The 10,614-nt window shown below is 51.9% G+C and overlaps 1 protein-coding gene across 2 annotated transcripts; it reads right to left on the reverse strand.

The window, feature by feature from the left end:
• Positions 1-378: 378 nt before the first annotated feature.
• Rilpl2 (Rab interacting lysosomal protein like 2) lies at positions 379-9,042 on the reverse strand. Of its 2 annotated transcripts, none has more exons than XM_087198169.1 (4): positions 8,710-9,042; positions 4,749-4,900; positions 3,216-3,329; positions 379-865 (listed from the first exon to the last, which is right to left on the reverse strand). In XM_087198169.1, exons 1-4 carry the CDS (start codon positions 8,941-8,943, stop codon positions 835-837), a joined length of 531 nt encoding a protein of 176 aa, XP_087054295.1. In that variant the 5' UTR covers positions 8,944-9,042; the 3' UTR covers positions 379-834. The 2 variants fall into 2 exon arrangements, with proteins under 2 accessions (XP_087054295.1, XP_004844006.1); XM_004843949.4 differs by having other exon boundaries at positions 8,605-9,042.
• Positions 9,043-10,614: the final 1,572 nt, after the last annotated feature.

The following is a 10,614-nucleotide window of genomic DNA, read 5'->3' on the forward strand; positions in this document are numbered from 1 at the left end:
GTCACAAGTGAAAGTACCACTTGGGCAACTCAGAAAGACCCCGACTCAAAATTTTGAAAAAGGGGGTCAGGGATTTAGCTCAGTGGTGCTGCTGCCTGCCTCGCAAGTGTAAGGTTCTGAGTTCGATCCCTGGTACCAAAAAAAAAAGCTGAACTGTTTGGGCTGAGAATTTAGCTCAGTGGTTCCAGCACCTGCCTCGCAAGTGCAAGGTCCAGCATTCAATTCCCGGTACCAAAACAAAGAAAAAAAAATTTTGAAAAAGGGCTGAGGATATAGTTCAGTGTGAAGGCCCTGGGTTCAGCCCCAAGCACACCACACACACACACACACACACACACACACACCCGCGCGTGCGCACACACCACTCAATGGGCTACAGAAAGTATAAAAATCATTTTACTTTAACACAAGGTCATGGAAAGAAAGTCAGGAGAGCTGAATCCAATATTCACGAAGTATCAGTGAAGTCAAAATCACTACCGCGAAGTCAATACCATATTTTCTTGTCTTTTGTTTTTCCTTTCACTGCCCCGAGTTGAGAGCACGGTTGCCCCTGGGTGCAGCTCATTCTGCGCATTGTGGACCCTAGGGTGGGCGGCCGGGGAGGGAGGTGGCCCTGTCCCACGCATGTTCCCTCTGCTCCCGGCCTCCTTGAAGCTGCTTTGCATCCCTGGCCGAGCCTCCCAGGGCATCTGGGTCTGCAGTGGGGAGGAGGAGCATGTGAGAAGCCACACGGGGAACAAACAAGCAGGTGCAGTGGGGACCGGGACCAGCAGAGGCACCAGGCGGGTGTCATTTCCTGTCCAGGCTGCTGCCTTGATCACGGCCCTCAATCTAGGTCTGCTTCCCCAACCGGAAAGTGAACCTGGGTGGAGAGAAAGCGCCAAGGTGAGCAGAGCTTGGCAGCTTATGTGGGCCATGGACTCCAGCATTTATTCAGGGCTTCATTCATTTTTGTTTCCAAACTTTTTTTTTTTTTCAAGACAGGGTCTCGCTATGGAACCCAGGCTGGCTTCAAACTCATGGTGATCCTCCTGCCTCAGCCTCCGGAGTGCTGGGATTACAGGTGTCCGCCACCTCGCCAGGCACCAAACTGGGTTTTTTTGGTACCGGGGATTGAACTTGGGTCCTTGCGCTTGTGAGCCAGGTGGTGGCAGAACCACTGAGCTAAATCTCCGGCCCCAAAACTTTTGTTTGTTTGTTTGTTTTTTAAACTTTTGTTTTTTACTTTGTATTTTTATCAGGCCATGTTTGCAGTGGGTAATGACTACATTCACCATGGGGAGCTGGCACGTGAACAACACGTCCCTTTTTCCTCCCCCTCCCCATTTCCCATTATGCACAGTTCTTAGGGGACAGGCGAGGCTCTAGGTGTTTTACACTTATGACAATCCTGTGGTCAGCACTACTGATATCCCTTTTTACTCCTTTAGAGTACTAGGGGATCAACCCAGGGGCTCATGTACGCTAGCCCAACGCTCTACCACTAAGCAACACCCCTAGACCTTTTTATTTTTCATTCTGAGACAAGGTCTTGATAATTGCCTCGCTGTCCTTGAACTTTCGATCCTCCTGCCTCAGCCTCCCTAGCAGCTGGGATTACAGGTGTGCACTATCACAACTGGCTGATCCATGTTTAATAAATGAGCAAACTGGGGTCCTGGGAGGTTAAGAAACAGCCCAAGGTTGCACAGTGGGCTGTGTGACCAGGAGTCGGGTCTAGAGCCACACTTGGTCACTGTGCTGTCCCGACAGATGGTATCTAACACCATTTTTGGGGTTTTGTTTTTGTCTTTTCATTTTAGGAGGATTTATGGTAGAGGAAAATAACCTTCAGTGATGTCTACAATTTTGAAACAGAGCTGCTTGCGGTGGTGGCACATGATTGTAATCCCAGCTTTCTAGGAGGCTGAGGCAGGAGGATCACAACTTCCAGTCCAGCCTGGGCAACAACCTATTTCAAGAAAATAAAAAGGGGGCAAGGGCCGGGGACATAGCTCAGTGGTTCCACCGCCTGCCTCGCAAGTGTAAGGACCCGAGTTCGATCTCCGATACCAAAAAAAAAAAAAAAAAAGGGCCAGGGATGTAGCTCAGGGCACAGGTCCTGGGTTCTGTCCCTGGCAGCCTGTCCCAGGGTTGGGATGCAGGTGCTGGGGACATGTTGGCCGCCTCCCCTAGATGCACACGCAGGCCTCTCCCCTGCCGCTCATTGCTCGGGGAATCCTCCCCCCAGCCACTCACCCCAGGAAGCCCAGGGTGTGCTCCAGTCACCAGCTTCCTTATCACACCCCATGTGCGCTCCTGACCCCTCACTGCTCACCCCCTCCCCCGCCAGCCACCACAAAGCGCAAACCACCTCCGGCCAGGCCTCCGTCCCTCCCATACACATCCTAGCCAGTCCCAGCCACATTCCACTTCCACTTCGTCATGTTGGGCTTGAATTCCAAAGAAATGACAAAAGAAGACCTCCAGAGCCTAGCCTGGCGTGGCGGTACAGACCTAGAATCCCAGCACCACGGGAGGCTGAGGCAGGAAGACCACAAGTTCAAGCCCACCGTGGACAACTTAGTGACTTAGTGGGACCCTGGATCAAAACAATTTTAAAAAGGGCTGGGGATGTACCTCAGTCCAGAGGCCCTGGGTTCAATCCCCAATACTTAAGGAACACCCCATTAAATGCCAATAATTACTGAGGCAGGAGGATCCCTGTGAGTTCCAGGCCAGTGAGTTCCAGGCCAGCCTGAAATACAGTGAGACCGTCTCAAAAACCAGAATGAGAGAGAGGGGGCGGAGGGAGTCACTTCAGCACGAACCCAGCCATCCTGCAGTCCATCTGGGGATGGACCCATCCACTAAGCCAGAGTGTGCGGGACAGAGGGTGACACACACCCCAAGGTTAGGGGGTCAGAAGATTTCACCCCACTACTCAGAACACAGCATGCAACTTAAAATTGAAGGATTATTTCTACTTCTGGAATTTTCCATTTAATATTTCTGGATCACAACCAGGTGTGGTGGTGCATACCTGTGATCCCAGCACTCAGGAGGCTGAGGCAGGAGGATCGCCATGAGTTTGAGGCCACCCTGGGTTATACATTGAGACTCACCACACTGGCCACAGGGAGAGGAGGCCTCTCCTCCCGCCAGCCTCCCTGAGCCCTGGCTGCTTCCCCTGGCCCTTGTGTAGCAGGAGCACAGACAGCAAGGTGACTCACAGCTTCTTCATGATTGTCCGCTCCCCCTTGCGGTGGTCAGCACTTCTGGGCCTGGGAACCGCAGCTTCTTTCTCTTGTCTTCCTCCTGGGCCTTCTCTCGGGGGAATCAGGCCACTGGGGAAGGAGAGAAATAAGTGTGTTGTGGTCCTGCAGATTTCCTATCTGCCTGCTCCGGAAGTACAGGCTCTTAGTGGTTATTACAATGCAAGCAGTAGAGTCAGAGGGATTCCCATGCCAATAATTCCAACATCAATGCCTCTTACTTCTTTCCCTTGTCTAATGGAACCGGCTAGGAATCCAAGCTCCCCACTTCCTTGGCTGTGACTGGGTATAAATTCTCTAATGTGTAAACCTGGTTTCCCAACCTACACAATGAGGGTAACAGTAGCTACCTCCTAAGGTTGGGGGTTAAATAAGATAATATGTGGTGCCGGTGGGCATGGCGGCCCAGGCCTGTATTCCCAGCTCAGGAGGGTGAGGCAGGAGGATTCCAAGGACAAGGCTAGCTTGGGCAATTTAGCAAGACTCTGTCTCAAAACAAAAACTAAAAAAGGCTGGGGGTGCGGCCCAGTGGAAGGTCAGGTGTGTACACACAGGAGACCTTGTGTTCAATCCCCTGCCCCCAAAATAAATACATAAAAATTCCTTATCTTGGCTGGGGATTTAGCTCAGTGGTTCCATCGCTTGCCTTGCAAGCACAAGGACCAGAGTTTGATCCCCAGTACCGAAAAAAAAAAAAATTCCCTATTTTCTCCTGTATTGTAGCATAAATGAAGCTCAGCAGTAGAAAGCAAGGATGTTTTCTGATCTCACTACGGCGCTCATTCCTCGGGCTGGCCCTGTGCTTCTCAGCTGGCGGTCACCTCTCCATGACCTTCCTCACAGCACGGGAGCCTCAGTGACAGCCAAGGACACAGAAATGGAAGTGCTAAGGCCTCTGAGGAAGTCAGGCGGAGTCACTTCCCTCCTACCCACGGGTCACAGCGAGTCCCAGGGCCAGCCGGAGGAGGGAGAGGCAAAATAGACTCCATTTTCTGTTTTTGTCTGTCTGTTCGGTGGTACCTAGAACTGAATCCTGGGTCTCCACACTGAACTGCATTCCCAGGCCATTTTTATTCTCACTAAGAGGGTCTCGCTAGTCATTAAATTGCCCAGGCTGGGCTCAAACTTTTGACCCTCCTGCCTCAGCCTCGCAGGGTGCTGGGATGACAGGCATGCGCCGCCACGGCGGCTCCCAGGCTTCCACCTTGAGGCCCGTCTCTGCACGCGACCACCAACGACTTTTATTTTGTTTTGTTCGCTGCTGTGACCTCGAGGCCTGGACAGAGCCCACCACGTAGTAGGTCGTCAGGAAATGGACTCAACAAACCAAGGAACAAGCAACCCAGCGAGGAAGGCAGCCCAGGGATGGCCGCAGAGCCCCGCGCGCGTGCGCGCGCGGGCAACCCCTAAGCACCAGCTTCCTGATTGTTGACTGACTGCGGGGTTGGCCCCGGCCCCGCCCACCGCCGCGCCCCGCCCACCGCCGCTCACCTCTGGTAGCAGCGCAGCTCCTCCTGCGCCAGCAGCAGCTGGGCCTTCAGCGCGTTGCGCTCCTGCAGCACCTCCTTCAGCTCCTGCAGCGTGAAGCGAGGCCGGTTGGGGTCCGTGAGGTCCACCACCATCTTGTCTGGCCCCAGGTCCACCTGGAAGAGAAGACACCTCTGACACGGCTTCCCACGGCGGGGCCGCAGCCTGAGCACCCCAGGCTGGAGAGAGCAGCTCCAGGGTCCCGGGGGTGCAGGCCTTGAGGCGCTGGCAGCACAGGGACCAGATAGATATGACCGTGCTAGGGGAGCAGAAAGTTCCGCATGATACGTCCGCGAAAAGAGCCCAGGTGGGCCGGGGATTTAGCTCAGCGGCACCGCGCCTGCCTCGCAAGCGCAAGATCCTGACTTTGATCCCGGGTACCAGGGGTGAAGAGGAAGAGCCAGGTGTTCCCATCACTCGGGAGGCTCAAGAGGCTGAGGCAGGAGGATCTCTACGAGATTGAGGCCAGCCTGGGCTACACAGCGGGTTCAAGGCCAGGCTGGAGTACATCGCGAGACATTGTCTCAAAAAACAAAACGAAAAAAATCCTCAGAACTGAAAATAAGTTAATTAATTAATTAATTAATTTTTTAAAAACAGACTCCAGGAGGTTTTTTGTTTTCTTTTTTTTTGTATGGGGAATCAAACTCAGGACCTTGCACTTGCCAGGCAGGCGCGGTGCCACTGAGCTAAACCCCCGGCCCTCCAGGAGATGTTTGCACACCCATGTTCATAGCAGCCAAAAAATGGAAGCAACCCAGTGTCTATCACGTGCTAAATGAACAAACAGGACACGGGGTGCACACCTAGTGGAACATTATAGGCCTTCAAAAGGAAAGAAATTCTGACATATCCCACAGCCTGGGCAAATATTGAGTACATTATGCTAGATGAAATAAGACTGTCGTACAATAACTATTATTATGATTCCACTGCAGAAAGTACCTAGAATCATATGGACAAAAAGTAAACTGGGCACGGTGGAGCCTGCACACAGTCCCAGCGACTCAGGAAGCTGAGGCAGGAGGATCAATTGAGCCCAGGAGTTTGAGGCCAGCCTGGGGAATATAGCAAGACCCTGACTTTAAAATTAAACTAACAAGTGCAAGGTCCCGAGTTTGATCCCCGGTACCCAAAAAAAAATTAAACAAAACAATAAAAAATAACCACAGGTGTGGTGGTACACTCTTGTAATTCTAGACACTTGGGAGGCTGAGGCAGGAGGATCACAAGTTTGAGCCCAGCCTAGGCAACTGAGGGACTTTGTGAGACCCTGTCCCAAAATTTAAAAAGGGCTGAGGATGGAGCGCATTGTGGAGGCCCTGGGTTCAATTCCCAGTACTGCAAAAATAAATGTAAACAAAAAACCTTTCATAAACAAACAAAAATACCCCCAGAAAGTAGAAAATAGTTATGGGGTGTAGAGAAATTGGGTTTCAGTTTTGCAAGATGAAGAGAGTTCTGGAGATGGACAGCGGATGTAATTAGTATCTCTGAGTGTACCCTGAAAAATGGTGATCATTCCAAAAAAAAAAGAAACAAAAAAAAATGGTGATCGTAAATTGTATGTAATGTGTATTTTCCTACAAGGAAAATAATTTAAACATCACCAAAAAGAAAGAAAAACCCAACACGGCCTATTTTAGTGAACTGTCTAGTGGCACTAAATGTGGGTTCTTCTACTCCACGCCTTTCCCCCACGCCCATCTTTGTCTTGGCACTAGAGACGGAGCGGAGCGCAGGACCTGCACACTAACCTGCATGCCCAGCCCTTTTTATTTAATTAATTAATTAACTTATTTATTTAGAAACAGAGCTTAGCTCTGTGAGTTGCTCAGGTTGGGCTCTAACGTGATGTTTCTGCCTCAGCTTCCCAGGGTGCAGGGATCCAAGGCGACACTGCCACACCCAGCACCCCCTCCATGTCTTTTCTGTGGTGTCCACGAAAATGTGCCATCTAGGGCCAGGGATTTAGCTCAGTGGTTTCAGCGCCTGCTGCGCAGGTGCAAGGACCGAGTTCCATCCCTGGTACAAAAAAAAAAAAAAAAATGTGGCCTCTCATCTCTGGCCCAATGACTCTTGTCCACTTAACCCCACACAGGGAAGCCACCCAGCCCTGTGCAGTCCTTGGGCACCCAGGTGGCTCTGTGGAAACAGCAGCCATGCGCTGGGAAACCCCAGCAGTCACTTCGCTTTTCTCTACTCTCCAGACCCAGGCTACCAATACGACACTTAGTCATCTCTCGTGATCAGCACTAACGAGGACAGACCACCCGCCAGATCCACCCTCACTGTGACTCAGGGACCAGTGAAAAAGATACTAGGGAGCCGGCTTGGTGGTGGCTGTCATCCCAGCACTCAGGAGGCTGAGGCAGGAGGATCACTGCAAGTTTGAGCCTCCCTGGGCTACATAGTGAGACCTTGTCTCAAAAACAGAAAAATTCTGAAAAGGTCTGAGGATATAGCTCGGTGCTAAGCCTCTCAGTTCAATCCCCAGTACCAAAAAACAAAACAAAACCACTTTGTTTCATCAATGCTGGATACTGAGGTAAAAAAAATTTTTTTTGTAAAAGTGAGGTGTGAAACAATGCACTACTCTTGCCTTTAGTTTGATGATTATTAACATACATATGTACCCATATAGCCACACCCTCATTGAGATAGAGAGCACTTCCAGCTCTTTATATGTGTCCCTCTGCACCCTCCTTCCTCCTATTTGTAGGGAACAGGGGAAGGGGACTTTACCAGAACCTCTGTAGTAAGTCCTAGTCTCTGGAATTATGTAGCATTGTTCCCAACACCTATTCTGCCTCCTGTAACTAAATTTTTTTTTTGTAACTAAATATTGTTTTGCCCGTTCTTGACTTTTACATAGATATACAGCAGATTCTATTTTGTGCCTGGCTTCTTTCTCTCAGTGTAACCGCCATGAAATTCATGCACACCTTCGTGTATGTGTAACAGTGGTGTGTTCTTTTTCAATGTTGTGTAGTATTCCGGGGCAGAAATAGACTTCACCACTTCACAAATCTATTCTGGCAGGGAAGGTGTTGCACACCTGTATCCCAGCTACTCCAGAGGCTGAGGCAGAAGGAACACAAGTTGGAGTTCAGCCTGTGCATCTCAGAGAGACCTTGTCTCAAAATAAAAAACAGAAAGGGCTGGGGATATAGCTCAGTGCTAGTGGTTGCCGAGCATGTGCGAAGACCTGGGTTCGGCCTCCAGCACCAAAACAAAACAAAACAAACACCGAAAAATCCCTATTCTGTTGCATCTGGGTATTTCCGGTGTGGCACAATGATGACTACAGCTCTTGAACTTGTCCTTCTGTGGTCACAGGCCCAAATTCCTCTTCCTCACAGTGTGATGCTATCGGGCGGCAGCAGCCTCGCAAGAGCACTTGTTAGAAATCCAGAGCCCAAGGTCCCACCCAGGCTCTCTGGCCCGGGAACCTTGGGCAGGGGGCCGGTTCCAGGCCTCAGGGCCCAGCCCTTGAGGGAGCCCTGAGTCTGAAGCGTGGGAACCCCTGCTCCAAGTCAAAGGTCACGGACGGGCTTCGGAGGCCGAGGATTCACGACCCCGCCCAGGTCCCTGCACCTAACAAGTAAGCACCCAATAAACGCTTCCTCGAACCGTGTTTCCGATCTGAGGCTCGAGCGCTTGCACTGAGTTTCTTTCTTTGAGACAGGGTCTCGCTATGTCCACTCTGGCTTTGATCTCACTATGTAGCTCCCGCTGGCCTCGACCTCGCGGCGACCGTCCTGCTTCAGCCTCCTGAGAGCGCTGGGACGACAGGCGCGCAGGGCCCCTCCCCGCTCACCTGGCCGCCGGCCGGGGGCGCCTCGCCCCGCAGCGCCCGCACCTCCTGCCGCAGGCTGTCGCGCTCCAGGCGCAGCGCCTCGGCCTCCAGGCCGCCCTCGCTCACCAGCGCCTCGAGCAGTTCCAGGACGCGCACGATCTTGAACTGCAGCTGCGTCACGCGGGGGTCGCTGCCCAGCGCCATCAGCTCGCGGCCCACCACGTAGGAGATGTCGTACACGTCCTCAGCGGTCAGCTGCAGGGCGCTCTTGCCCAGGGCGCCCTCGGGCCCAGCCTCGTCCTCCCCGTCCTCCTCCTCGTCCTCGTCCTCCTCCTCCTCGCGCACCCGCGGTTCCTCCATGGCCCCTGCGCCCCGAGGCAGCCGGGCCTCAACTTCCTCCGGGCACCAAAACTTTCCTGAGGCCGAGCCTGCTGCCCAATTGGCCGCGAGTCTGCACACCCACCCAGGAGGCGGAGCCGCCGCCCTGCCACGCCCCTAGCAACGGCCGCGTCTCCGTGGAGACGGGCAGGGCGGAGTTTCCAAGAGCACTGGGAAAACTGGGTAAAAAAAACCACAAAACTTTTTTTAGTATATGTGCTGCCGAAGCGAGCACAAAGCACACAACTTTTTCCCCTGCTAAACTCAAACTTTCCAGCCAGAGAATTTGCATCGTGCCGGGTGTTGGTGGCCCACGCCTGTCATCTCAGCTCTGTGGGAGGCTGAGGCAGGAGGATAGAAAGTTGGAGCCCAACCTGGACAACTTGGTGATTTAGCAAGACCCTGACTCAAAATTAATTAATTTATTTATTATTTTGTTGTTGTTGTTGTTGTTGTACCAAGAGTCAAACTTGGGACCTTGGGTTTGCAAGGCAGGCAACAGCACTACTGAGCTAAATCCCCGGGCTCAAAATAAATTTTAAAAGGACAGGAGATGCAGCTCGGTAGGAAGGCCCTGGGTTCAAGCCCCAGTGCTGTAAAATCAAAATAACAAACGAACTTGCAAGGTGGGAGAGGGAAGATCCGGGTCTCTACAGGATGGTAATTTTTGGAACCTGTAGCAGAACAGAAAACAGCGATTGTTGGCGGCGGTCCCAGGCCACTTGTCGCCAGGCCCTGTGGCATCTGGCTTTGCCCTGGCCTAAATACAGTGGAGAAATGAGTACCTCCCTACACTGCTCATTTTGGAGATTCCTCGGCTGCTCCACTTCACCAGCACCGCGTTCCTGGCAGTTGATCCTCTGGGGCTCAGTTCCCCCCTTCTGTAAAATGAGGGGGAGGCTGAGGCAGAAAGATTGCTGTGAGTTCGAGGCCAGCCTGGGTTATGTACCGAGACCTTGTCTCAAAAAATGCCTAAAGAGGGCTGGGGATTTAGCTCAGTGGTTCCGCTGTCGAAAGCACAAGGACCCAAGTTCGATCCCTGGTATCGGAAAAAAAAAACCAAAAAAACAAAGAATGATCAAAAAATCCCTAAGGGACTAATCCCTCAAATGCCCCCCTGAGTCTTTGAGGAAGTGGGGCTATTTGTTTGTTTGTTTGTTTGCTTATTTTTGTGGTACCAGGAGTTAAACCCAGAGCCCTCACACTGTGCTCCATCCCCAGCAATTTTTTATTTTGATGCAAGGTCTTGCTAAATCGAAATGTTGCTTGGGCTGGACTCAATTCTGTGCTCCTCCTGCCTAAAAGTGCATTGTGGGAAGGCCAGGTTAGGGACAAGGGCAGAAATCACCATTTCTTGCCCCATCTAAATTCAGGCGTCTTGTGTTTAATTTTTTGTTTGTTTGTTTTTGGTTTCTTGAGGCAGGGTCTCCCTTTGTAGTTCAGGCTGGTGTGGAACTTGCGTCGATCCTCCTGCCTCAGCCTCCCGTGTGTTGGGATTACAGGCGAGCACCACCGCACCTGGCTCAGGCACCTGGTGTTTTAGTGCCAAGCCCAGGAAGCCAACTCTCTCCTGTCCTTCTCTTACTTGGACAGCAGGATGATTCAGACTTGGGTCAGCTTTACAGTCAGCAAACGATTTCTGGAATCAGCTCA

The sequence above is a fragment of the Heterocephalus glaber genome, unplaced genomic scaffold (genome assembly GCF_053883595.1).
Source record: "Heterocephalus glaber isolate CG9 unplaced genomic scaffold, H.glaber_assembly_v1.0 deba00001687, whole genome shotgun sequence".
NCBI classification, from domain to species: domain Eukaryota; kingdom Metazoa; phylum Chordata; class Mammalia; order Rodentia; family Bathyergidae; genus Heterocephalus; species Heterocephalus glaber.